Below are 25,119 nucleotides of genomic sequence, written 5' to 3'. Positions count from 1 at the left end.
ACGACATAGAAAAAGAAATCACGGAGTTCCGCATGAAAGTACATGTCTTCGGGAACAGCCCATCACCTGCAGTGGCAGCCTACGGCCTCAGAAGAACGGCCCAAGACGGAGAAGCAGAGTTCGGGAAAGACGCCAGGAGCTTCGTCGAAAGAGACTTCTATGTGGACGACGGATTAAAATCAGTTCCCACCGAAGAAGAAGCCGTAGATCTACTCAAGAGGACACAAAAGATGTTAGCGAAGGCCAACCTAAGGTTGCACAAAATAGCTTCCAACAGCGCCACAGTGATGAAGGCGTTTCACGCAGATGATCAAGCACCAGATCTCAAGAATTTGGATCTGGGGACCAACACGCCTCCCATACAGCGGAGCCTGGGGATAAGCTGGAATCTTAAAACAGACACCTTTACGTTCCAGGTAGCCATCGAAGAAAAACCCTTCACACGTCGCGGAGTCCTGTCCACCGTTAACAGTCTCTACGACCCGCTAGGATTCGTGGCTCCTGTCACTATACAAGGGAAGTCCCTCCTCAGAGAAATGTCCTTCGAAAAACAGGAATGGGACACCCCACTACCTCCAGAAAAACGGAAAGAGTGGGAAACGTGGAAACACTCCCTGAAGGCCCTCGAGCAACTGCAAATCCCACGCCCCTATTCACCTATATCTCTCACCGCCGCACACAGCAAAGAGCTTTGCGTGTTCTCAGATGCCTCCACCAAAGCTATAGCAGCGGTGGCCTACCTAAAAACCACGGACGTGTATGGAAGTTGCCACATCAGGTTCATCCTTGGCAAAGCTAAGCTGGCGCCACAACCTGACCATACTATACCCAGACTCGAGCTGTGTGGTGCAGTGCTAGCAGTAGAACTGGCGGAGCTTATCGAGAATGAGATGGACAGCAAACCAGATGCCGTCAAACTCTACACAGATAGCAAGGTGGTACTGGGATACATCTACAATAAGAAAAGGAGATTCTACGTATACGTAGCTAACCGCGTAGAAAGAATCAGGAAGTCAACCCAACCAGAACAATGGCACCACGTGCCCACAGAGCAAAATCCCGCAGATCACGCCACCAGATCAGTATCCGCATCTCAACTGCAGAATACGTCGTGGCTCACAGGACCAATGTTTCTTGCGCAGCCTGCGGAAACGCTACCAACCCCAGTTGACGATTTTGGACTCGTGGATCCCGAAAAGGATACGGAGATAAGGCCCCTACAAGTATCTGTGGTACTCACCAATGTATCGCACAAAAACGCATTCGGATCACACCGATTCCAACGCTTCTCAAGATGGACGGTCCTTCTGCGAGCAGTAGCCCATCTCGGACATATAGCCTCCTCCTTCCGCCAGACACCAGATGGTAAAACTACCGGCTGCCACGGCTGGCACATCTGCAAAGAGCTGCGCACCGTAGAGGAAATTACAAAGGCTAAGGAAACTGTTCTCGGTCATGTTCAAAGAGAAACGTATGCGGAAGAGATCAATTGCATTCGCGGAAAGAAGAGTGTTCACAAAAACAGTCCACTTTGGAAGTTGAATCCCTTCATCGACAACGACGGCCTCATGAGAGTAGGAGGCCGCCTCAATAAGACCCATTACAGAGACTATCCTTCTAATGCCCAAATCGGACTGTGATGGGGAAAAACTGGTTACCAGTGCCGTGGACTTTTAAGAGACATTGTGGTGCGTCAAGCTAACCAAGAGCTGCGCACCCACCTGGCTTCCCTTACTGGAAGGCCTGGCCAAAGGACTTTGATGCCAGTGGTACCAGCCGGTATCACATTGCTATGGAAATATGGACCTTTGCAGTATATTGTTATGTTGTATGTATTGCACATATGTTCCACATAGCTTGCCATATAGTGGTATCTACAGATACCAGACGGGGAGTGTTATGGAACAAGAGCCACATTTCTGACTCACCCCCCTCTCTCCTTTGCAGTTTCTGCCTGTCAGATTTTATTCCCAGCTGCATGGAGTCTGCAGACACATACTGTGCCTGCGTGGCTTGCAACAATGTTGCACTCCTTGCCTGCGAGCATGACATCAGTGAGCTGCTACAGCAGTCTCTGAGATCCTCACCAGAATGGGCTAGTCTGCCCCCCCTCCTGTTTGTTCAGACATGGTCTGCCCCTAGACTTTTCCTTTGCCCACACCGCACCTCACTTTCTTTTCAACCCTGGAGACAGTGAGTAAAGAACCTTTCTCTGTTTATAACCCTTGGTGAGGCCATCTCTTTTTACCGGTTCCTAACTAATAATCACCACTACACACCATCCACAAGTATCTGTACCCTGCTACCTTTTCCCAATAAAGTGGAGGAAATATTACAGGACTTGGAGTGATTTAAAAGGGAACTGTGTTAATGCTATCGGGAGCCATTCATACCAACGTGCCCTGGCTTCAGAATACAGACTGCACCCACCCAGCACCCTGACACGGTGTGAGACTGAGCTCAGCCTGCACCCACCCAGGACCCTGAGCAGATGTGAGACTGAGCTCAGCCTGCACTGACCCAGCACCCTGACCAGGTTCCTAAGACTTGGTGCCCCAGCAATTGCCAAACCAATTGCTTCCATAGTCAACTCTATCCTGTCTGCAGGCCATACCCCTAAGACCTGGAAAACTGCCAGAGTTGTCCCAATCTTCAAAAGTGGGGACAAAAACACTGTCTCAAACTACAGGCCAATCTCCCTTCTCCCAATCCTATCCAAAGTCATGGAAAAATGTGTCCACTCCCAATTAAGCGATTTCTACACCAAGACTAATTTCCCTAGCCAATTCTAATCTGGCTTTCGTCCCAAACACTCCACCGTAACTACCCTGCTAAAAGTTTGCAATGAAATCCAGTGTGGGATGGAACGGGGACAACTCACTGGTGCAGTATTCCTAGATTTTGCAAAGGCTTTTGATACTGTTGATCATGCTATCCTGCTTAACAAACTCCAGAGCTCTGGAATAGGGAAACATGCTTTAAACTGGTTTCAGTCCTACCTATCAGGAAGATCCCAACATGTGTCCATCTCAGGCTCTAACTCCAACCCCCTGGATATCACCTGTGGCGTCCCGCAAGGCTCTGTTCTGGGGCCCCTACTCTTCTCGATGTTCATCAATGATCTTCCCACAGCTTGTAAGGAAGCCTCAATACACATGTATGCAGATGACACAATCCTATATGCACACAGCCATAGCCTCTCCGACCTTGAACACGTACTTCAGTCTGACTTTTTGAGACTCGAAAACTGGATTTTCCAAAACAAACTGTTTTTAAACACTGACAAGACTGTAATAATGGTATTTGGGACCAAGACTAAATTTTTAAAGCTTCCAGTGACTGAGCTCCAGATCAGAACCAACGCTAACACCACCCTAACTCCTGTCACTAGTTTTAAATACCTGGGCTTATGGTTTGACTCCCACTTAACATTTGGGATGCACATTGATACCCTGACATCCAAAACCTATGCCAAACTAGGGGTACTTTACAGGAACAAATCCTCCCTAAGTCTCCTGGTCAGAAAGCGTATCGCACAGCAGATGCTAATGCCTATTATCGACTATGGAGACATAGTATATGGCTCGGCACCCCAAACCCACCTTAGCAAACTTGACACCCTCTACAATTCAAATTGTCGTTTCGTTCTCCAATGCAACTACAACACACACCACTGCGAAATGCTCAAAGAACTAGATTGGTCATCACTCGAGTCAAGGCGCAAAGTTCACCTTTCCTGTCTCACCCTCAAATACTTTCTGGGCAAGCTACCCACCTATCTGAACAAGCTCCTCACCCCTACCACATGCAGCACCTATCACCTGAGACCAGACTCCAAAATACTGTTCATGGTCCCACGGTTCAACAAAGTATCCGGCCGCTCCTCCTTCTCTTACCGTGCACCCCAAAAGTGGAACAATCTACCAGAGACTCTCACATCCACCACCAGTCTAAGTTCTTTCAAATCTAAGACTGTCTCACATTTTAATCTGGTCTGTAACTGTTTCATACGCCCATAATATATATTATCTGTAACTGTGCATGCAATGTCTTGTATATAATGTATACCCTGTTCATTTATGTAACTGTATTTGTAACCATGTATTATTTGTCATATTAACTATGTCCGGGACATACTTGAAAACGAGAGGTAACTCTCAATGTATTACTTCCTGGTAAAACATTTTATAAATAAATAAGGTGTGAGACTGAGCCCAGCCTGCACCCACCCAGCACCCTGACCAGGTGTGAGACTGAGCCCAGCCTGCACAGTAATTATAACGTCCGTTAGTGATAATGATATGCACGCGATATGCAAATGTGGAGGTGTAATCAGAACAACGCGCATCCACTAAAGTCCGTTACGGTTAATGAGGGGAATTAATGTTACGTTAGTTAGGTCAGACCTAAACTTGTGTTCCTCCCATCCAGACCCTGAAATAGGGCTTTTGTAGGGTCAGGGTGGGTGTAACCCCACAGTTAGGTATGATATAACTAACATAGCGTTATTTCCCTCTCCTATTTCGGGGGCTGGATGGGAGTAACCCCACAGTTAGGTATGATATAACTAACATAGTGTTATTTCCCTCTCCTATTTCGGGGGCTGGATGGGAGTAACCCCACAGTTAGGTATGATATAACTAACATAGTGTTATTTCCCTCTCCTATTTCGGGGTCTATATGGGAGTAACCCCACAGTTAGGTATGATATAACTAACATAGCGTTATTTCCCTCTCCTATTTCGGGGTCTGGATGGGAGTAACCCCACAGTTAGGTATGATATAACTAACATAGCGTTATTTCCCTCTCCTATTTCGGGGTCTGGGTGGGAGTAACCCCACAGTTAGGTATATAACTAACATAGTGTTATTTCCCTCTCCTATTTCGGAGTCTGGATGGGAGTAACCCCATAATTAGGTATGATATAACTAACATAGTGTTATTTCCCTCTCCTATTTCGGGGTCAGGGTGGGAGTAACCCCACAGTTAGGTATGATATAACTAACATAGCGTTATTTCCCTCTCCTATTTCGGGGTCTGGATGGGAGTAACCCCACAGTTAGGTGTGATATAACTAACATAGCGTTATTTCCCTCTCCTATTTCGGGGTCTGGATGGGAGTAACCCCACAGTTAGGTATGATATAACTAACATAGCGTTATTTCCCTCTCCTATTTCGGGGTCTGGGTGGGTGTAACCCCACAGTTAGGTATGATATAACTAACATAGCGTTATTTCCCCCTCCTATTTCGGGGTGTGGATGGGAGTAACCCCACAGTTAGGTGTGATATAACTAACATAGCGTTATTTCCCTCTCCTATTTCGGGGTCTGTATGGGAGTAACCCCACAGTTAGGTGTGATATAACTAACATAGCGTTATTTCCCTCTCCTATTTCGGGGTCTGGATGGGAGTAACCCCACAGTTAGGTGTGATATAACTAACATAGCGTTATTTCCCTCTCCTATTTCGGGGTCTGGATGGGAGTAACCCCACAGTTAGGTATGATATAACTAACATAGCGTTATTTCCCTCTCCTATTTCGGGGTCTGGATGGGAGTAACAACACAGTTAGGTATGATATAACTAACATAGCGTTATTTCCCTCTCCTATTTCGGGGTCTGGGTGGGAGTAACCCCACAGTTAGGTATGATATAACTAACACAGCGTTATTTCCCTCTCCTATTTCGGGGTCTGGATGGGAGTAACACCACAGTTAGGTGTGATATAACTAACATAGCGTTATTTCCCTCTCCTATTTCGGGGTCAGGATGGGAGTAACCCCACAGTTGGGTATGATATAACTAACATAGCGTTATTTCCCTCTCCTATTTCGGGGTCTGGATGGGAGTAACCCCACAGTTAGGTATGATATAACTAACATAGCGTTATTTCCCTCTCCTATTTCGGGGTCAGGATGGGAGTAACCCCACAGTTAGGTGTGATATAACTAACATAGCGTTATTTCCCTCTCCTATTTCGGGGTCTGGATGGGAGTAACCCCACAGTTAGGTATGATATAACTAACATAGCGTTATTTCCCTCTCCTATTTCGGGGTCTGGATGGTAATAACCCCACAGTTAGGTATGATATAACTAACAGCGTTATTTCCCTCTCCTATTTCGGGGTCTGGATGGGAGTAACCCCACAGTTAGGTATGATATAACTAACATAGCGTTATTTCCCTCTCCTATTTCGGGGCCTGGGTGGGAGTAACCCCACAGTTAGGTATGATATAACTAACAGCGTTATTTCCCCCTCCTATTAATGTATACCCTGTTGATTTATGTAACTGTATTTTTAACCATGTATTATTTGTCATATTAACTATGTCCGGGACATACTTGAAAACGAGAGGTAACTCTCAATGTATTACTTCCTGGTAAAACATTTTATAAATAAATAAATAAATAAGGTGTGAGACTGAGCCCAGCCTGCACCCTGACCAGGTGTGAGACTGAGCCCAGCCTGCACCCACCCAGCACCCTGACCAGGTGTGAGACTGAGCCCAGCCTGCACCGTAATTATAACGTCCGTTAGTGATAATGATATGCACGCGATATGCAAATGTGGAGGTGTAATCAGAACAACGCGCATCCACTAAATTCCGTTACGGTTAATGAGGGGAATTAATGTTACGTTAGTTAGGTCAGACCTAAACTTGTGTTCCTCCCATCCAGACCCTGAAATAGGGCTTCTGTAGGGTCAGGGTGGGTGTAACCCCACAGTTAGGTATGATATAACTAACACAGCGTTATTTTCCTCTCCTATTTCGGGGTCTGGATGGGAGTAACCCCACAGTTAGGTGTGATATAACTAACATAGCGTTATTTCCCTCTCCTATTTCGGGATCTGGATGGTAGTAACCCCACAGTTAGGTATGATATAACTAACACAGCGTTATTTTCCTCTCCTATTTCGGGGTCTGGATGGGAGTAACCCCACAGTTAGGTATGATATAACTAACATAGTGTTATTTCCCTCTCCTATTTCGGGGTCTGGATGGTAGTAACCCCACAGTTAGGTATGATATAACTAACACAGCGTTATTTTCCTCTCCTATTTCGGGGTCTGGATGGGAGTAACCCCACAGTTAGGTATGATATAACTAACATAGCGTTATTTCCCTCTCCTATTTCGGGGTCAGGGTGGGTGTAACCCCACAGTTAGGTATGATATAGCTAACATAGCGTTATTTCCCTCTCCTATTTCGGGGTCTGGGTGGGAGTAACCCCACAGTTAGGTATGATATAACTAACACAGCGTTATTTCCCTCTCCTATTTCGGGGTCTGGATGGGAGTAACCCCACAGTTAGGTATGATATAAAATATGATATAAAAATAGGTATGATATGAAAAAAAGAAAATATTCAATATGCTGCTGAATGCTAAACTCGTTTAGAGCTGGTTCATTAACAAGTTACAAACGAGAGCAGCGTGGGGCCTCCGTCTTTTGGGGTCTGTTTTAAAAAACCCATTGAACACTTTATACCAGGCGGCGGACATTACAGATGTCAGACAAGGGGTTGCATGGTTGAGCGCTTTCGCGTTATGGGAAATCCTTGCTTAATAGGGTTTTTATTTATTTTTTATGTAAACCTCTTTTCTGTGGGATTTCTCGCTGCATTGGTGGTCAGGATTTGAGAAAACTGTTAAGAGACAATGGAGAACGCGTCGTATTGCAGAGTGCTCTCAAGAGCACGGGCTTATACAGAACCCCCTCTGGCAGCAATGGGGTTTATTTGCCCCCCTCCTCCTTTCCCACCCCCTCTGTAGACATCTGCCTCAGTAGGCCCCAAATATAGGCCTGAGGCCTATAGGCCCGGTTGCCATAGAAACTGTGTGAGCTCCATAGGGTTAGCTACCCTCTTCTCCCCCCCCCCAAGTTTTAACCACTTCAGTCTCACATGGGATGACCAAAACATGCTGATTATTCATTTTTTTTATTCATATGTGTGGCCTCAATAAATATGGCTGCCATTAGGGGATTGGGGGAGAGTGAGAGAGGGGGGAGAGAGTGAGAGAGGGGGGGGGGGGGGTGATAGAGCAGAAAAGGGGAGAAAGAGAGGGAGAGTGGGGTGTATGAGAGAGGGGGAGAGGAGGAATAGTGAGAAGGTGGGATAATGAGGGAGAGAGGGAAGGAGAGAGAGGAGGGGAGAGAGAAATGGAGAAATAGAGGGGAAGAGTGAGAGAGAGACAGAGAGAGGGGGAGAGAGAATGAGAGGAAGAGGGGAAGAGTGAGAGAGAGGAGGGATAGAGAGAGGAGAGATAGTGAGAGGGGAGAGAGAAAGAGGGGGGAGAGAGAGAGGAAGAGGAAGAGAGGAGGGAGAGACAGACAGAGGGAGAGAGAGACAGAATGGGGAGAGAGAATGGGAGAAAAAGGGGACGAGAGAGAAGAAAAAGAGGGGAAAAGTGAGTGTGAGAGAGAGAGAAAAGAGGGAGAGAGAGAGAAGAGGGGGAGAGAGAGAGAAGAGGGGGAGAGAGAGAGAAGAGGGGGAGAGAGAGGGAAGGAGAGAGAGAGAAGAGGGGGAGAGAGAGAGAAGAGGGGGAGAGAGAGAGAAGAGGGGGCGAGAGAGGGAAAGAGAGAGAGAGGAGAGAGAGAAAGAAGGAATAAAAGACAAACAGAAAGGGAGAGAGGGGATAAGCAGAAAGAAAAGATGAGAGGAGGAGAGATGTGAAATGAGAGATAGAACGAGATAGTGAGAGACACGTGCAGAGAGATCTCATCACAATGGGTCTTTCAGGACAGAGATCGTTCTCTGCCTGACACAAACACTCCATATTATTATATAGCCTCTGAGGGTCAACAATACCCAGCCCTGTGTGTGTGTGTGTGTGTGTGTGAGGGGGACGCTGGCACTGCCGCTGCCCGCGCTGTACCTGCGCTGTGTATACATGGCATGGTGTAGTAGTGTGTGTGTGAGGGGGAGGCTGGCACTGCCGCTGCCCACGCTGTACCTGTGCTGTGTATACATGGCATGGTGTAGTAGTGTGTGTGAGGGAGGGGCTGGCACTGCCACTGCCCGCGCTGTACCTGTGCTGTGTATACATGGCATGGTGTAGTACTGTGTGTGAGGGGAATCTTTTTTTTATTTTAAATACAAAATACAATTATTTACAAATACACACAATACTCACAGAATAGCATCCAGAGAATGACATAAACATTACATTTATCTTACAGAGATTCCCTTTTCAAAGATATCTAAACGCATCTCTTCAACCTCTCAGATTCCCTCTGTTATATACACACTTTACTGATAGATAAATAACACAAAGTAATCAGGCAAGTTTCCTGCAAAAAGAAAATCTAATTCTTAAAGTCCTTCAGAATAGAAAAGGCTTCAGTCCGGGTCTTTTCCCCTTAATACTATTCACATTAATTAGTTACCGCCTTCAGCGGAGAGGGGCACTTTGGCATATTTAGTGAATCACCACCACCCTTTTTTTTTTCTTTTTAGCACCATTTTTCTTTTTGACCATTTTCTTTCTCCCGGGGGGACTCTCTGATGGCAGATTTCTCTTATTTGATGGTCCGACCATCTCAATGTCCTGAATAGATCCAGACTGCTGCGAGGTCTGACTGTCCGACATATCGGGGTCTGCGTCATCCATCTTTTCACTCCAAATCTTCTCCTCCAATACCTCATATGCATTGTGCAGTGAGATCTCTTCTTGGACAGTTCCTTTATCTCCAGTTTTTTGTCGTTTTCTTTCCAGCAGAGCTGGTTTGGGCAGTCTTGTTTTTATTTGATATTGTTTCCCATTCATTATTGCGGGGTTCGCCGCCATCTTTGCAGGGTTCGCCGCCATCTTTTCAGGGTTCGCCGCCATCTTTGCAGGGTTCGTCGCCATCTTTGCAGGGTTCGCCGCCTTCCTGAGTAGAATTCTCTGTGTTTGGTACAAAACTCAGATCGCTCCTGTGTTCTCCGTCTGACCCCTTTGGGCTGGAAGTGTATATGTCAGACTCCGAGACTTTAAAACCTCTTTTGCAGGTGTAAGTTGAAGACTTTCTGATGACTCTGTGTCATTTTGCCCATAATGGTTGTGTTCGGCTTCTGGGCAATCTTTAAAGGAATGACCACATTTATAGCACAGGTTGCAGACAATGTCCTTGTCACACTCAGAGCTGTGATGACCAATTGAACCACATAAAGTGCACCTGATTTTGTCACATGCTGAGCTTAAGTGCCTGGGGGAATGACATTTAAAACACTTTTTAGGCTGTCCCCAATAAAAACATCGCCCGCGATCCCTTCCAATATATATGGCGTTTGGGAGGTGACATGCCACATTGTGTGTGTATCTAAGTTTAACTTTAAACTTGTAGCCCCCATTCCAGAAACCTTCAGCGTCCATATTTTTCACTGGACCGGACAGAACATCGCACTGTCTTTGTAGCCAAAAACGTATATCTTCTACCGCTACAGTCTCAATATCAAAGATAATATTCACTTCCACGGTCACAGGGCGAGATACCTGGATAACTTTAAAGAATTCCCATTCTGGATTATCCTTCACTTCTCTGTAACGAAACCAGAATTTTTCTAGCCCTTCTGGTGTCTTAAAGCTGACTTTGTAGTTCCTGCTATTAGGGTCACGTAACAAAGCATAAACCTCACTGGGTTGGAAGCCAAGAGAAACTTTGATCAAGTCTTTTCCTACAACAAATCTGTCCGGTATAGGAGCCATATCCCCCCAATAATGCAGCCTGACTACGTTCCTGCGCTTTCTGGCATCATCAAATGACAAATAAGATGTACCTGGGCGTCTTGTACTCCATGCTGACTGCTGTGGGTGAGCTGGCTCAGCCGCTCCTGTTGGTTTTGCTGCCGTTCCTGCTTCAGCTAAGGACTTTGCTTTTGCCGCTCCTGTTTCTGCTAAGAGCTTTGATGCTGCTGCAGGCTGTATGGATTTCTCTCCCACTTTAGGAATCTCCATTTCTTGTGCCTCAAAAGCCTCTACTGCTTCAGCGTTCTCCACTGCTTCAGCCATTTCTATTTCAGACACTTCTTCCTGTGCCTGGGCTGTTTGCTGCTCTGTCTCAGGTGTATTGCCAGCATCATTCAGGCTCTCAGCATGGGCTGTTTGCTGTGTGTCTGACTTGGGTGTGGCTGCTAATTCCTGCACCTGTCTGCAACATTCAGCTGCTTGTAGTGTCTCTGTATCAGGTACAGTTGTATGCAGTTTTTCTGTCTCCGGTGCAGCTATATGCAGGGTCACTGCGTCAGGTACAGTTGTTTGCGGGGTCACTGCGTCAGGTACAGTTGCTTGCAGGGTCTCTGTCTCAGGTGTAGCTGTATTTGCCTGTGCATTAGTGTGTACGTCCTTGCTAATTTGTGGGATAACAATTTCTGTGACCCCAAGTCTCCTTTTCTCATGTTCTGCCTGCCTTTTGCTCTTGGCTTCATTAAACCTTAAGCTGGTTTTAGCCGAAGTTCTCTTACCCGTCTCGTTCTGAGCCGGACTTTCTGTATTCTCCATTTCAGCTTCTTTCTGCTCAACATTTTCATTCATCTCTTTTTCCATATTTTCTGACTCTTTCATTTGCAAAAGTTTCTGCACTTTAGCTTCCAGTGAAACTTTCTTATCCGCATTCAGATTAGCTTGAGACCTGGTTCCCACTCCTCTCCCTCCTCCAGGGTCTGCCGCCATCTTGGCTCACAGCTCCTCCCCTTCCTGTGTGTGAGGGGGAGGCTGGCACTGCTGCTGCCCGCGCTGTACCTGTGCTGTGTATACATGGCATGGTGTAGTAGTGTGTGTGAGGGGGAGGCTGGCACTGCCGCTGCTCGCGCTGTACCTGCGCTGTGTATACATGGCATGGTGTAGTAGTGTGTCTGAGGGTTTGTTGGCACTGCCACTGCCCGCGCTGTACCTGTGCTGTGTATACATGGCATGGTGTAGTAGTGTGTGTGAGAGAGGGGAGGCTGGCACTGCTGCTGCCCGCGCTGTACCTGGGCTGTGTATACATGGCATGGTGTAGTAGTGTGAGAGGGGAGGCTGGCACTGCCGCTGCCCGCGCTGTACCTGGGCTGTGTATACATGGCATGGTGTAGTAGTGTGAGAGGGGAGGCTGGCACTGCCGCTGCCCGCGCTGTAACTGGGCTGTGTATACATGGCATGGTGTAGTAGTGTGTGTGAGGGGGAGGCTGGCACTGCCGCTGCCCGCGCTGTACCTGTGCTGTGTATACATGGCATGGTGTAGTAGTGTGTGAGGGAGAGGCTGGCAGTGCCGCTGCCCGCGCTGTACCTGCGCTGTGTATACATGGCATGGTGTAGTAGTGTGTGTGAGAGAGAGAGGGGAGGCTGGCACTGCCGCTGCCTGAGTTTTTGGGGGTTGAATACAGGAAACACGATAGATAGAGAATAAAAACAGTCCGGCTGTGTATGCGCGTTTCGCATGTAGAGCAGCACCCTCCCTTCTACTTCAGCAAGAAGCTAAGAAAAGAGAGGAGGGCAGAGACAGGGAGGGGTGTGAGAGAAGGAGATAGAGAGAGGGGGAGATAGAAAGGCAGAGGGAGGGAAAGCAAGAGAGAACGGATATAGGGAGGGAGGGAGAGAGAGGGTATATTCTATATTACACACACCCGGGCATATTCTACATTCTGCATATACTCTGTATTATAATCACAGAGGTATACTCTGTATTATAATCACACAGGTATACTCTGTATTATAATCACACAGGTATACTCTGTATTATAAACACACATGTATACTCTGTATTATAAACACACAGGTATACTCTGTATTATAAACACACAGGTATACTCTGTATTATAAACACACAGGTATACTCTGTATTATAAACACACAGGTATACTCTGTATTATAAACACCCACGTATACTCTGTATTATAAACACACAGGTACTCTGTATTATAAACACACAGGTATACTCTGTATTATAAACACACAGGTATACTCTGTATTATAAACACACAGGTACTCTGTATTATAAACACACAGGTATACTCTGTATTATAAACACACAGGTATACTCTGTATTATAAACACACAGGTATACTCTGTATTATAAACACACAGGTACTCTGTATTATAAACACACAGGTATACTCTGTATTATAAACACACAGGTATACTCTGTATTATAAACACACAGGTATACTCTGTATTAGAAACACCCAGGTATACTCTGTATTATAATCACCCGCATATACTCTGTATTGCAATCACCCGCATATACTCTGTATTATAAACACACAGGTATACTCTGTATTATAAACACACAGGTATACTCTGTATTATAAACACACAGGTATACTCTGTATTATAAACACCCACGTATACTCTGTATTATAAACACACAGGTACTCTGTATTATAAACACACAGGTATACTCTGTATTATAAACACACAGGTATACTCTGTATTATAAACACACAGGTACTCTGTATTATAAACACACAGGTATACTCTGTATTATAAACACACAGGTATACTCTGTATTAGAAACACCCAGGTATACTCTGTATTATAATCACCCGCATATACTCTGTATTGCAATCACCCGCATATACTCTGTATTATAAACACACAGGTATACTCTGTATTATAAACACACAGGTATAATCTGTATTAGAAACACCCAGGTATACTCTGTATTATAATCACCCGCATATACTCTGTATTGTAATCACCCGCATATACTCTGTATTATAAACACACAGGTATACTCTGTATTATAAACACACAGGAATACTCTATTATAAACACGTAGGTATACTCTGTATTATAAACACCCGCATATACTCTGTATTATAAACACACAGGTATAATCTATATTATAAACACACAGGTATACTCTGTATTGTAATCACCCGCACATACTCTGTATTATAAACACACAGGTATACTCTGTATTAGAAACACATAGGTATACTCTGTATTAGAAACACCCACATATACTTTGTATTATAATCACACAGGTATACTCTGTATTAGGAACACCCGCATATACTCTGCATTATAAACACACTGGTACAGAGTACTCTGTATTAGGAACACCCGCATATACCCTGTATTATAAACACCCGCATATACTCTGTATTATAAACACACAGGTATACTCTGTATTATAAACACACAGGTATACTCTGTATTAGAAACACCCACATATACTTTGTATTATAATCCAACAGGTATACTCTGTATTAGGAACACCCGCATATACTCTGAATTATAAACACACTGGTACAGTATACTCTGTATTAGGAACACCCGCATATACCCTGTATTACAAACACCCGCATATACTCAGTATTAGAAACACCCGCATATACCCTGTATTACAAACACCCGCATATACTCTGTATGAGAAACACCCGCATATACTCTGTATTATAAACACACAGGTATACCCTGTATTACAAACACCCGCATATACTCTGTATGAGAAACACCCACATATACTTTGTATTATAATCACACAGGTATACTCTGTATTAGGAACACACGCATATACTCTGCATTATAAACACACTGGTATACTCTATATTAGGAACACCCGCATATACCCTGTATTACAAACACCCGCATATAATCTGTATGAGAAACACCCGCATACACCCTGTATTACAAACACCCGCATACACCCTGTATTACAAACACCCGCACATACTCTGTATAAGAAACACCCGCATACACCCTGTATTACAAACACCCACATACACCCTGTATTACAAACACCCGCACATACTCTGTATGAGAAACACCCGCATACACCCTGTATTACAAACACCCGCATACACCCTGTATTACAAACACCCGCATACACCCTGTATTACAAACACCCGCACATACTCTGTATGAGAAACACCCGCATACACCCTGTATTACAAACACCCGCATACACCCTGTATTACAAACACCCGCACATACTCTGTTTGCCCGGGCACGCCTCTCCCTGGCTGAGCAGCTGTGACGATCAGTCTCTCGCACGGAGATCACTCTGGGTAAGTGTCATTAAGCGACACTTTTGCCTCCCACGCTCATTGTACAGGCTGCTCGTTAGCGAAAGGGCCATGGTAATTAGTCTAAAAAAAAACCCGGCGGTGCATAATAACCCTGTTTGACTTTTTTCTATCATCGGTAACTATTGACGCGGCGACATTGAAGGACTTCGTCTCGTTTAAAATAATGGACGTATTGTGACGATGTTGTTTAAGCCCAAATATTATTATTACGGTGGACGCCTGATGAAGCGCCGTCCGAGCGAAACGCGTCGGGTGAGCAGACAGTCTGTTCGGAGGGGCCCCAAGGTTTGTGGTGGACAATTCTGAGGATCCTTGGGGCAAGTTTAGCCACGGCAGGGGGATCATCAGGCAGGAGTGCCCCCAGGTCTCAACCACTGCCCGACGCTGGGCGGTCCCAATGCCCCATGCTTACAGCCCTTTTGTAAGTGAATTACTTTTACCTTGCATCATATATAAAGCAAATCTAAGACACACTTGCTTAAAGCAGCATATGAATAGCACTGTGGATATTCTGAACACATGATACATAAAGCTTGGCCCCCTGCAGACGCACTTACCAGAACTCCCTCCTACTGTCTCTGTACGTTCTCCCTACCTACCAATTACACTGTAAGCTCCTCGGGGCAGGGACTCCTCTTCCTTAATGTTACGTTTATGTCTGATGCACTTATTCCCATGACCTGTTATTTATATTATCTGTTAATTATTTGATTGCCACGTGTATTACTACTGAGAAGCGCTATGTACATTAATGGCGCTATATAAATAAAGACATACAATACAATACAATACAATCTATACTATCTCTGTGTCTTCTCTGTTCTTCACATAGCGGAACCTACCCATCCTACCCATCCTATCCATCCTACCCATCCTACCCATCCTATCCATCCTACCCATCCTACCCATCCTACCCATCCTATCCATCCTACCCATCCTACCCATCCTACCCATCCTACCCATCCTATCCATCCTACCCATCCTACCCATCCTACCCATCCTACGCATCCTACCCATCCTACCCATCCTATCCATCCTACCCATCCTACCCATCCTATCCATCCTACCCATCCTACCCATCCTACCCATCCTATCCATCCTACCCATCCTACCCATCCTATCACTTCTACCCATCCTACCCATCCTACCCATCCTACCCATCCTACCCATCCTATCACTCCTACCCATCCTACCCATCCTACCCACCCTACCCATCCTACCCATCCTACCCATCCTATCCATCCTACCCATCCTACCCATCCTATCACTCCTACCCATCCTATCCATCCTATCCATCCTACCCATCCTACCCATCCTATCACTCCTACCCATCCTACCCATCCTATCCACCCTACCCATCCTATCCATCCTACCCATCCTACCCATCCTACCCATCCTACCCATCCTACTCATCCTACCCATCCTACCCATCCTATCCATCCTACCCATCCTACCCATCCTATCACTCCTACCTATCCTACCCATCCTACCCATCCTACCCATCCTATCACTCCTACCCATCCTACCCATCCTACCCATCCTACCCACCCTACCCATCCTACCCATCCTATCCATCCTACCCATCCTACCCATCCTATCACTCCTACCCATCCTACCCATCCTATCCATCCTATCCATCCTACCCATCCTACCCATCCTATCACTCCTACCCATCCTATCCACCCTACCCATCCTATCCATCCTACCCATCCTACCCATCCTACCCATCCTACCCATCCTACCCATCCTACTCATCCTACCCATCCTACCCATCCTACCCATCCTATCACTCCTACCCATCCTACCCATCCTACCCATCCTACCCATCCTACCCATCCTACCCATCCTATCCACCCTACCCATCCTATCCATCCTACCCATCCTATCCATCCTACCCATCCTACCCATCCTATCCATCCTACCCATCCTACCCATCCTACTCATCCTACCCATCCTACCCATCCTATCACTCCTACCCATCCTACCCATCCTACCCATCCTACCCACCCTACCCATCCTACCCATCCTACCCATCCTATCACTCCTGTGCCTGGTTATGCCAAGCATGCGGTGGGTTCCGTTTTAAGGTTCCGCCACCAAGCGAAAATCGCCGGCAAGCGGCACAGTCACACACAGTAACACATACACTGGCACACATGCAGTGACACACAGCTACACAAACACTGTCGCACACAGGCTGACACATACAGTCACACAGTAACACAGCAACCACACACACACAGTTACACACACAGTTACACACACACACACACACACACACTGCCCCACACAGTCTGACAAACTCAGTCACACACACACAGTAACACATACAGTGACACACATGCAGTGACACACAGCTACACAAACACTGTCCCACACAGGCTGACACACACAGTCACATACACACACACACACACACACACACACACACACACACACACACACACACACACACACACAGTAACACAGCAACCACACACACACAGTCACACACACACACACACACACACACACTGCCCCACACAGTCTGACACACTCAGTCACACACACACACAGTAACACATACAATGACACACAGCTACACAAACACTGTCCCACACAGACTGACACATACAGTCACACACACAGTAACACAGCAACCATACACACACAGTTACACACACACACACACACTGCCCCACACAGTCTGACACACTCAGTCACACACACACAGTAACACAGCAGCCTCACAAACTGCCATGTTAGTTAGCAGACAGTTCATCTGTGCAGAATATCACTGTTTCACAGGATGACAGCGGAAGGGACAGGGGACACAAGGAGTGACAATGGGGGACACACGAGGAGTGACAGGGGGTGGGGACACACAAGCGGGGTATGGGGGGGACACAAGCAGTGACAAGGGGGGGACACAAGGAGTGACGGGGGACACAAGGAGTGACAGGGGGCGGGGGACACAAGGAGTGACGGGGGTGGGGGACACAAGGGGGGTCAGGGGGACACAAGGAGTGACGGGGGGGACACACAAGGGGGGAGCGGGGGGCACAAGGAGTGACAGGGGGTGGGGGACACACAAGGGGGGGTGCTGGGGGAACACAATGAGTGACGTGTGGGGGACACACAAGGGGGGGCAGGGGGACACAAGGAGTGACAGGGGGTGTGGGACACAAACGGAGTGACGGGGTGGGGGACACACAAGGGGGGGCAGGGGGACACAAGGAGTGACATGGGGGTGGGGACACACAAGGAGTGACAGGGGTCGGGGGACACTCAAGGGGGAGGGCGGGAAGGACACAAGGAGTGACAGGGGGGCAGGGGACACAAGCAGTGACAGGGGGGTGGGGGGGACACAAGGAGTGACGGGGGGACACAAGGAGTGACGGGGGGTGGGGGACACTCAAGGGGGAGGGCGGGAAGGACACAAGGAGCGACAGGGGGGGCGGGGGACACAAGGAGTGACAGGGGGGTGGGGGGGGACACAAGGAGTGACGGGGGGGGACACAAGGAGTGACGGGGGGGTGGGGGACTCAAGGAGTGACAGGGAGCGGGGGGGACACAAGGAGTGACAGGGGGGCATGGAGGGCACAAGCAGTGACATGGGGGGGCCGGGGATACAAGGGGGGGCGGGGGACACCAGGTGTGACGGGGTGGGGGGGACACAAGGAGTGACATGGGTTGGGGGGACTCAAAGAGTGACAGGGGGACACACAAGGTGTGACAAGGGGTGGGGGTTGGACACAAGGAGTGACGGGGCGGGGACATAAAGAGTGACAGGGGGCAGTGGGGGGGGGGGGGAGAACCCCGGCAGAGGTATTGATATATATATATCCAATAAAGAATATCATTTGTGAGCACATTCACATGTCTTAGACAGGTTCTGCAACCCCTGCGTTTCACCATTATCACCCAGCATACAGTGCTTCCACGGCAGCAAGGGATTCTGGGAAACGACATGTAAATGAGCACACCGTGTCACCTTTTTCCTGAAATCCATTTTTACACGGAACCCTTATAAGTTCATTTGCATGTCATTTCCCAGAATCCCTTGCTGCGGTGGGAGCACTGTATGCTGGGGGATAATGGTTGAAAGGCAGGGGTTGCAGACCTGCCTAAAACATGTGAATGTGCTCACAAGTGATATTCTTTATTGGCTGTATGCTAACGGGGGAGGTTTTCTGTCGCCTTTTTCACCCACCATAACTTAAAATTTATATATATACATTTTAAGTTATGGTGGGTGAAAAAGGCGACAGAAAACCTCCCCCGTTAGCATATAGCCAATAAAGAATATCACTTGTGAGCACATTCACATGTTTTAGGCAGGTCTGCAACCCCTGCCTTTCACCATTATCCCCCAGCATACAGTGCTCCCACTGCAGCAAGGGATTCTGGGAAATGACATGCAAATGAACTACACATATATATACATATATACATTCCTACTGCAGAGCCATACACATACATAAACGTGTGTGTGTGTGTGTGTGTGTGTGTGTGTGTGTGTGTGTGTGTGTGTGTGTGTGTGTGTGCACACAAAGCATCTATCTCTGGGGAACTTGAGATTGTAAACCTTTATATATATAAATCCATATGTCTCTGTCTATCTATTTATCTTTCTGTGTATCTATCTATCTATCTATCTATCTATCTATCTATCTATCTATCTATCTATCTATCTATCTATCTATCTATCTATCTATCTATCTATCTATCTATCTATCTGTGTACTGTATCTATCTATCTGTGTATCTATCTGTGTATGCATCTGTGTATCTATCTATCTATCTATCTATCTATCTATCTATCTATCTATCTATCTATCTATCTATCTATCTATCTATCTATCTATCTATCTATCTGTGTATCTATCTGTGTAGCTATCTGTCTATGTATCTATCTGTCTGTGTATCTATCTGTGTGTCTATTTATCTGTGTATCTATCTGTGTATCTATGTATCTATCTATGTATGTATGTATCTATCTATCTGTGTATCTATCTGTGTATCTATCTGTGTATGTATCTATCTATCTATCTATCTATCTATCTATCTATCTATCTATCTATCTATCTATCTATCTATCTTGTATCTATATATCTATGTATGTATCTATTTATCTGTGTATCTATCTGTGTATCTATCTGTGTATCTATCTGTTTATCTATCTATCTGTGTATCTATTTATCTGTGTATCTATCTATCTGTGTATCTATCTGTGTATCTATTTATCTGTGTATCTATCTGTGTATCTATTTATCTGTGTATCTATCTATCTATCTATCTATCTATCTATCTATCTATCTATCTATCTGTGTATCTATCTATCTGTGTATCTATTTATCTGTGTATCTATCTATCTGTGTATCTATTTATCTGTGTATCTATCTATCTGTGTATCTATCTATCTGTGTATCTATCTATCTGTGTATCTATCTATCTGTGTATCTATCTATCTGTGTATCTATCTATCTGTGTATCTATCTATCTGTGTATCTATCTATCTGTGTATCTATCTGTGTATCTATCTATCTATCTGTGTATCTATCTATCTGTCTATCTGTGTATCTATCTGTCTATCTGTCTATCTATCAGATAGACCGAAGGAAAGACCACGAGGAAGAGAGGGAGAATTGAGAAAGGAACCAGGGAGATATAGAGGGCAGGGAAGGAAACAATGAGAGAGGGAGAGAGAAGGAGAGGAGGGAGAGGAGGGAGAGGAGGGAGAGGAGGGGGAGGGAGAGTCAGGGAAGGATGGAAAGGGACAGTTAAGGAAAGAGAATTAGACAGATGGGGGAATGAGAACACAATACAGCCTTTCACAGGACAGGCTGTGTGTCTAAGCACTGTCATTAATTATCATTCTATATATGTGTGTGTGTGTGTGTGTGTGTGTGTCTAATGTATCCATATATGTATATAGTATCTATACATTGTATATATAGTGTTTATATATATATATATATATATATATATATATATATATATATATATATATATATATATATACTGAGTTAAGTTATGGTGAGTAAAAAAAGTGACAAAAACCCTCCACAGGAAAGCAAATATGCAAATATAGCTGTATGCTCATCTGCATGTCTTAGGCAGGTCTGCAACCCCGCCTTTCCCCCATTATCACCCAGCATACAGCCTATAGGGAACCATGTTAAAAATGGTTATTGAGGCAAAAAGTGACACTGTGTGCTCATTTGCATGTCATTTCCCAGAATCCCTTGCTGCAGTGGAAGTGCTGTATGCTGGGTGATAATGGGGAAAGGCGGGGTTGCAGACCTGCCTAAGACATACAGATGAGCATACAGCTATATTTGTAAATATATATATATATACTGTAACCGTCTGACTGTCTGTAAATTATATCTGTCTATCTTACCCTATCTATCTCTTACAATCTTTATCTATCTATCTGTGTATCTATTTATCTATCCATCCTTTAATCCACATATATCTGCCTTTATATATCTATCTGTATATCTATCATCTATCTATGTATCAATTTATTTACTATCTATATATCTATATATATGTGTCTATCTATCTAGCTATTATTTATGTACCTATATATCTATCTGTGTATCTATCTAGCTATTATCTATGTATCTATCTATCTATCTATCTATCTATCTATCTATCTATCTATCTATCTATGTGTCCATCTATATATGTATCTATCAATCAATCTATTATCTATCTATGTATCCATATAACGATGTGTGTATATATATATATATATATATATATATATATATATATTATCGATCTATGTATTTATCTATATATGTATCTATCTGTTATCTATCTATGTATCCATCTATCCATATATCTATATATCTATTATTGATCTATGTATCCATCTGTCCATCTATATATGTATCTATCTATTATCTACCTATGTATCCATCTATGTATCCATCTAAATGGGTACCTAGCTCTATCTATCCATTACAGATGTTGCTATATGAAAAACATGACATTCACCGTAAGCAGATCCCCCACACACGCGTGCTTACACACAGGCACACGCGTGCTCACACACAGGCACACGCCCCAAAGCCTGCCATGTCTCCTCTATTGTTCTCAAGAACCTTCTCTCCTCCTCCTCCTCCTTCTTCTCCTCTCCCCCCCCCCCCCTCCCCATCCTCCCATGTGCCTGTAGGTACCAGGAGAATCTGTGCTGGGTATCTATAGTATCAGCCTGTGTCAGCATTCCATCCAGCCCCTGCCTCCCTGTATCTGGTGATCTGTCCGTATGGATATATCTATATATCCATCTACCTATCGATCTATCCACCCATATATATATTTATATCATCTATCTACCTATCTGTCCATCTGTAGATCCATCTATACAATTCTGAATATATATATGTGTGTGTGTGTGTGTATGTGTGTGTGTGTGTGTGTACCTAGTACATTCCTCCAACCATCTATCTATCTATCTATCTATCTATCTATCTATCTATCTATCTATCTATCTATCTATCTATCTATCTATCTATCTATCTATCTATCTATCTATCTATCTATCTATCTATGTATCTATCTATCCTGTAAATCCATCCACCCAACTATCCATATATCCATGTATCTAAGTACCTATTCCAGTCTCCTTCCACCTCTATATCCGTCTATCTATCTATCTATCTATCTATCTATCTATCTATCTATCTATCTATCTATCTATCTATCCATCCATCAATTTATCTATCCATTTATCTATCCATCTATCTATCCATCTATCCATCTACCTATCCATCTATATATCCATCTATCTATCCATCTATCCATCTATTTATCCATCTATCCATCCATCTATTTATCCATCTATCCATTCATCTATCCATCCATCTATCCATCTATCTATCCATCTATCTATCCATCTATCTATTGATCCATCCATCTATTTATCCATCTACCCATGAATCCATCAATCTATCCAGTCATCCACATTGCTATCCATCGATCCATCGATTTATCCACTTCATCCATATTTTTAGCGACCTAAGCTTTCATCCATCCATCCAGCAATGCTTCAGCGTATCAAGGACAGACAGTGAATCCTTTCAGCCCATCCCTCCTCTCTCCCCCCATTGCTTCTCTCTCTCCCCCCCCCCCTCCCTACCTCTCTCGCTCCCCTCTCCTTCCCACTGCTGCATTGTAAGATGCGTTCATGTCCCACAAGGGATTCCTTGGGGACTTATCTCACCCCCCCCCACCCCCCACATCCCTCCTCCTCTAACGCCGCGCTGGAAAATAGCCTCCCGTCGTCTCCCTTTCTTAAACCTGCGCTCTCTCTCTCCCTCCCTCCGCACAGACCTACAGCGGGAACGGTCGGTAAAATCAAAGATGGCGGCACTCACAGTCACCATGCTTAGGGCACGCAGGTCGGACCCGGAGGGTTTTCGGGAGCGTCTGTCCTGCCGCCTCGCGACCTTCCTCAGCGTCTTCGTGTCCGTGCTACGCCTTCCCCCCCCAGCCGCCGCCCGCCGCCGCTCCCCGCCCCCTCCCCACAGCCGTCACGGGACCGGAGGGGAAAAAACAAAATGGAAAATTCTGTGGGGGGGTTTTTTTCTTCTTCTTCTTCTTCGAAACGGAAAAATCGAATCGAAATATCCTCGGCGGAGAAAAAATAAAACCACCCCCAAAAAAGGGGATTTAAAAATATATATATATTATTCTTTCACCGGGTGGGGGGGGGGGGGGGGGGGACGGGACGGTGAAAAATTCCCAAAATGGTCCAAAATGGGGGGGACCTTAAAAATAGAAATATGTCTAAAAATATATATATGTATATAGGGAGATTGCGGCAGCGGTGGAAGAGAGAGAGAGGGGTGGGGGGTCTTTGTCTGGAAGGAGGATAAGGGGAGGGGGGGGGGGAGAGAGAGATTTCGGAGAGGGAGCGAGAGAGATGAAGGAGGGGAGGCGAAATAATTGCCAGGATCTTTATTCCCCCAAAAAGCGACGGTGCATGCCTTCCTTCTCTCAGTCCGTCTGAACGGTGGGGGACACCCCTAGCCTGTCTTATATACGGTTCTCCGCATGGCGCAGCTCTGTCCCCCATTGGCTGGGAGGAGAGGGGGGGGGGAGAGGAGAGGAGGGAGGGAGGGGAGGAGGAGAGGTGGTAAGGTTCTCTCGCCTTTCTGTGTATTTTTTTTTCCTTCTCTTTCTATGCCAAGGACCCCTGAGGAGAGGGGAGGGGATTGTGACACCTGCCAGGCGGGCGTCTCTCTATCTGCGCTGCTATCCATGCTCTCTCTCTCTCTCTATATATATATATATATATATATCCATCCTCTCTCTCTCTCTCTCTCTCTCTATCCATCCTCTCTCTCTCTCTCTCTATCCATCCTCTCTCTCTCTGTCTCTCTATCCATCCTCTCTCTCTCTCTCTGTCTCTCTCTCTCTCTCTCTCTCTGAGTCTCTCTCTATCCATGCTCTCTCTCTCTGTCTCTCTATCCATCCTCTCTCTCTCTCTATCCATCCTCTCTCTCTGTCGCTCTATCCATCCTCTCTGTCTCTCTCTCTCTGTCTCTCTCTCTATCCATCCTCCCCCCCCCTCTCTCTCTCTCTCTCTCTCTCTCTCTCTCTCTCTCTCTCTCTCTCTCTCTCTCTCTCTATCCATCCTCTCTCTCTGTGTCTGTCTGTCTGTCTGTCTGTCTCTCTCTCTCTCTCTCTCCATCCTCTCTCTCTGTCTGTCTCTCTCTCTCTCTGTCCATCCTCTCTCTCTATCCATCCTCTCTCTCTCTCTCTTTCATTTTCTCTATCTTCCTTGTACCGCTCCTGTCTCAATTCTGTCTATCTCTCTCCATCTTCCTTGTCTTTCTCTTTCTGTATCTATCTCTGTATGTATATATATATTTTATTCTCTCTGACACTCTCTATCTCGCACACTCTCTATATAACACACACACACACACACTCTATAATTCTCCCTCTATCTCCCTCTCTCAATCTTCCTTTTGCCTCTCTCCTTTTCTGTGTATCTCTCTCTCTCTCTCTCTCTCCCTCTCTCTCTGTCCCTCTGTCTCCTCTGTTTCCGTCTCTCTCTCTGTCACTCTCTCTCTCTGCCCCCCCCTCTCTCTCTCTCTCTCCCTCTCTCTCTCTCTCTCT

At 45.6% G+C, this 25,119-nt stretch overlaps 1 protein-coding gene across 9 annotated transcripts in view; it reads right to left on the bottom strand.

Moving 5' to 3' along the window:
• ELAVL3 (ELAV like RNA binding protein 3) overlaps window positions 1-23,653 on the bottom strand; it is a 94,979-nt gene extending 71,326 nt beyond the window's left edge. For 2 of the 9 annotated variants that reach the window (XM_075577526.1, XM_075577529.1), the window contains exon 1: window positions 23,370-23,651. In XM_075577526.1, coding sequence (XP_075433641.1) covers window positions 23,370-23,378 — 9 coding nt within the window. In that variant the 5' untranslated portion in view covers window positions 23,379-23,651. Of the gene's footprint in view, window positions 1-23,369 lie in introns of all 9 variants that reach the window. The other 7 variants (XM_075577530.1, XM_075577532.1, XM_075577524.1 and 4 more) reach the window with 4 other exon arrangements.
• Between the last annotated feature and the right edge of the window lie 1,466 nt (window positions 23,654-25,119).

This window comes from Ascaphus truei, chromosome 20, assembly GCF_040206685.1.
Source record: "Ascaphus truei isolate aAscTru1 chromosome 20, aAscTru1.hap1, whole genome shotgun sequence".
NCBI lineage: Eukaryota > Metazoa > Chordata > Amphibia > Anura > Ascaphidae > Ascaphus > Ascaphus truei.
This window is presented reverse-complemented; position numbering and strand designations above follow the sequence as displayed.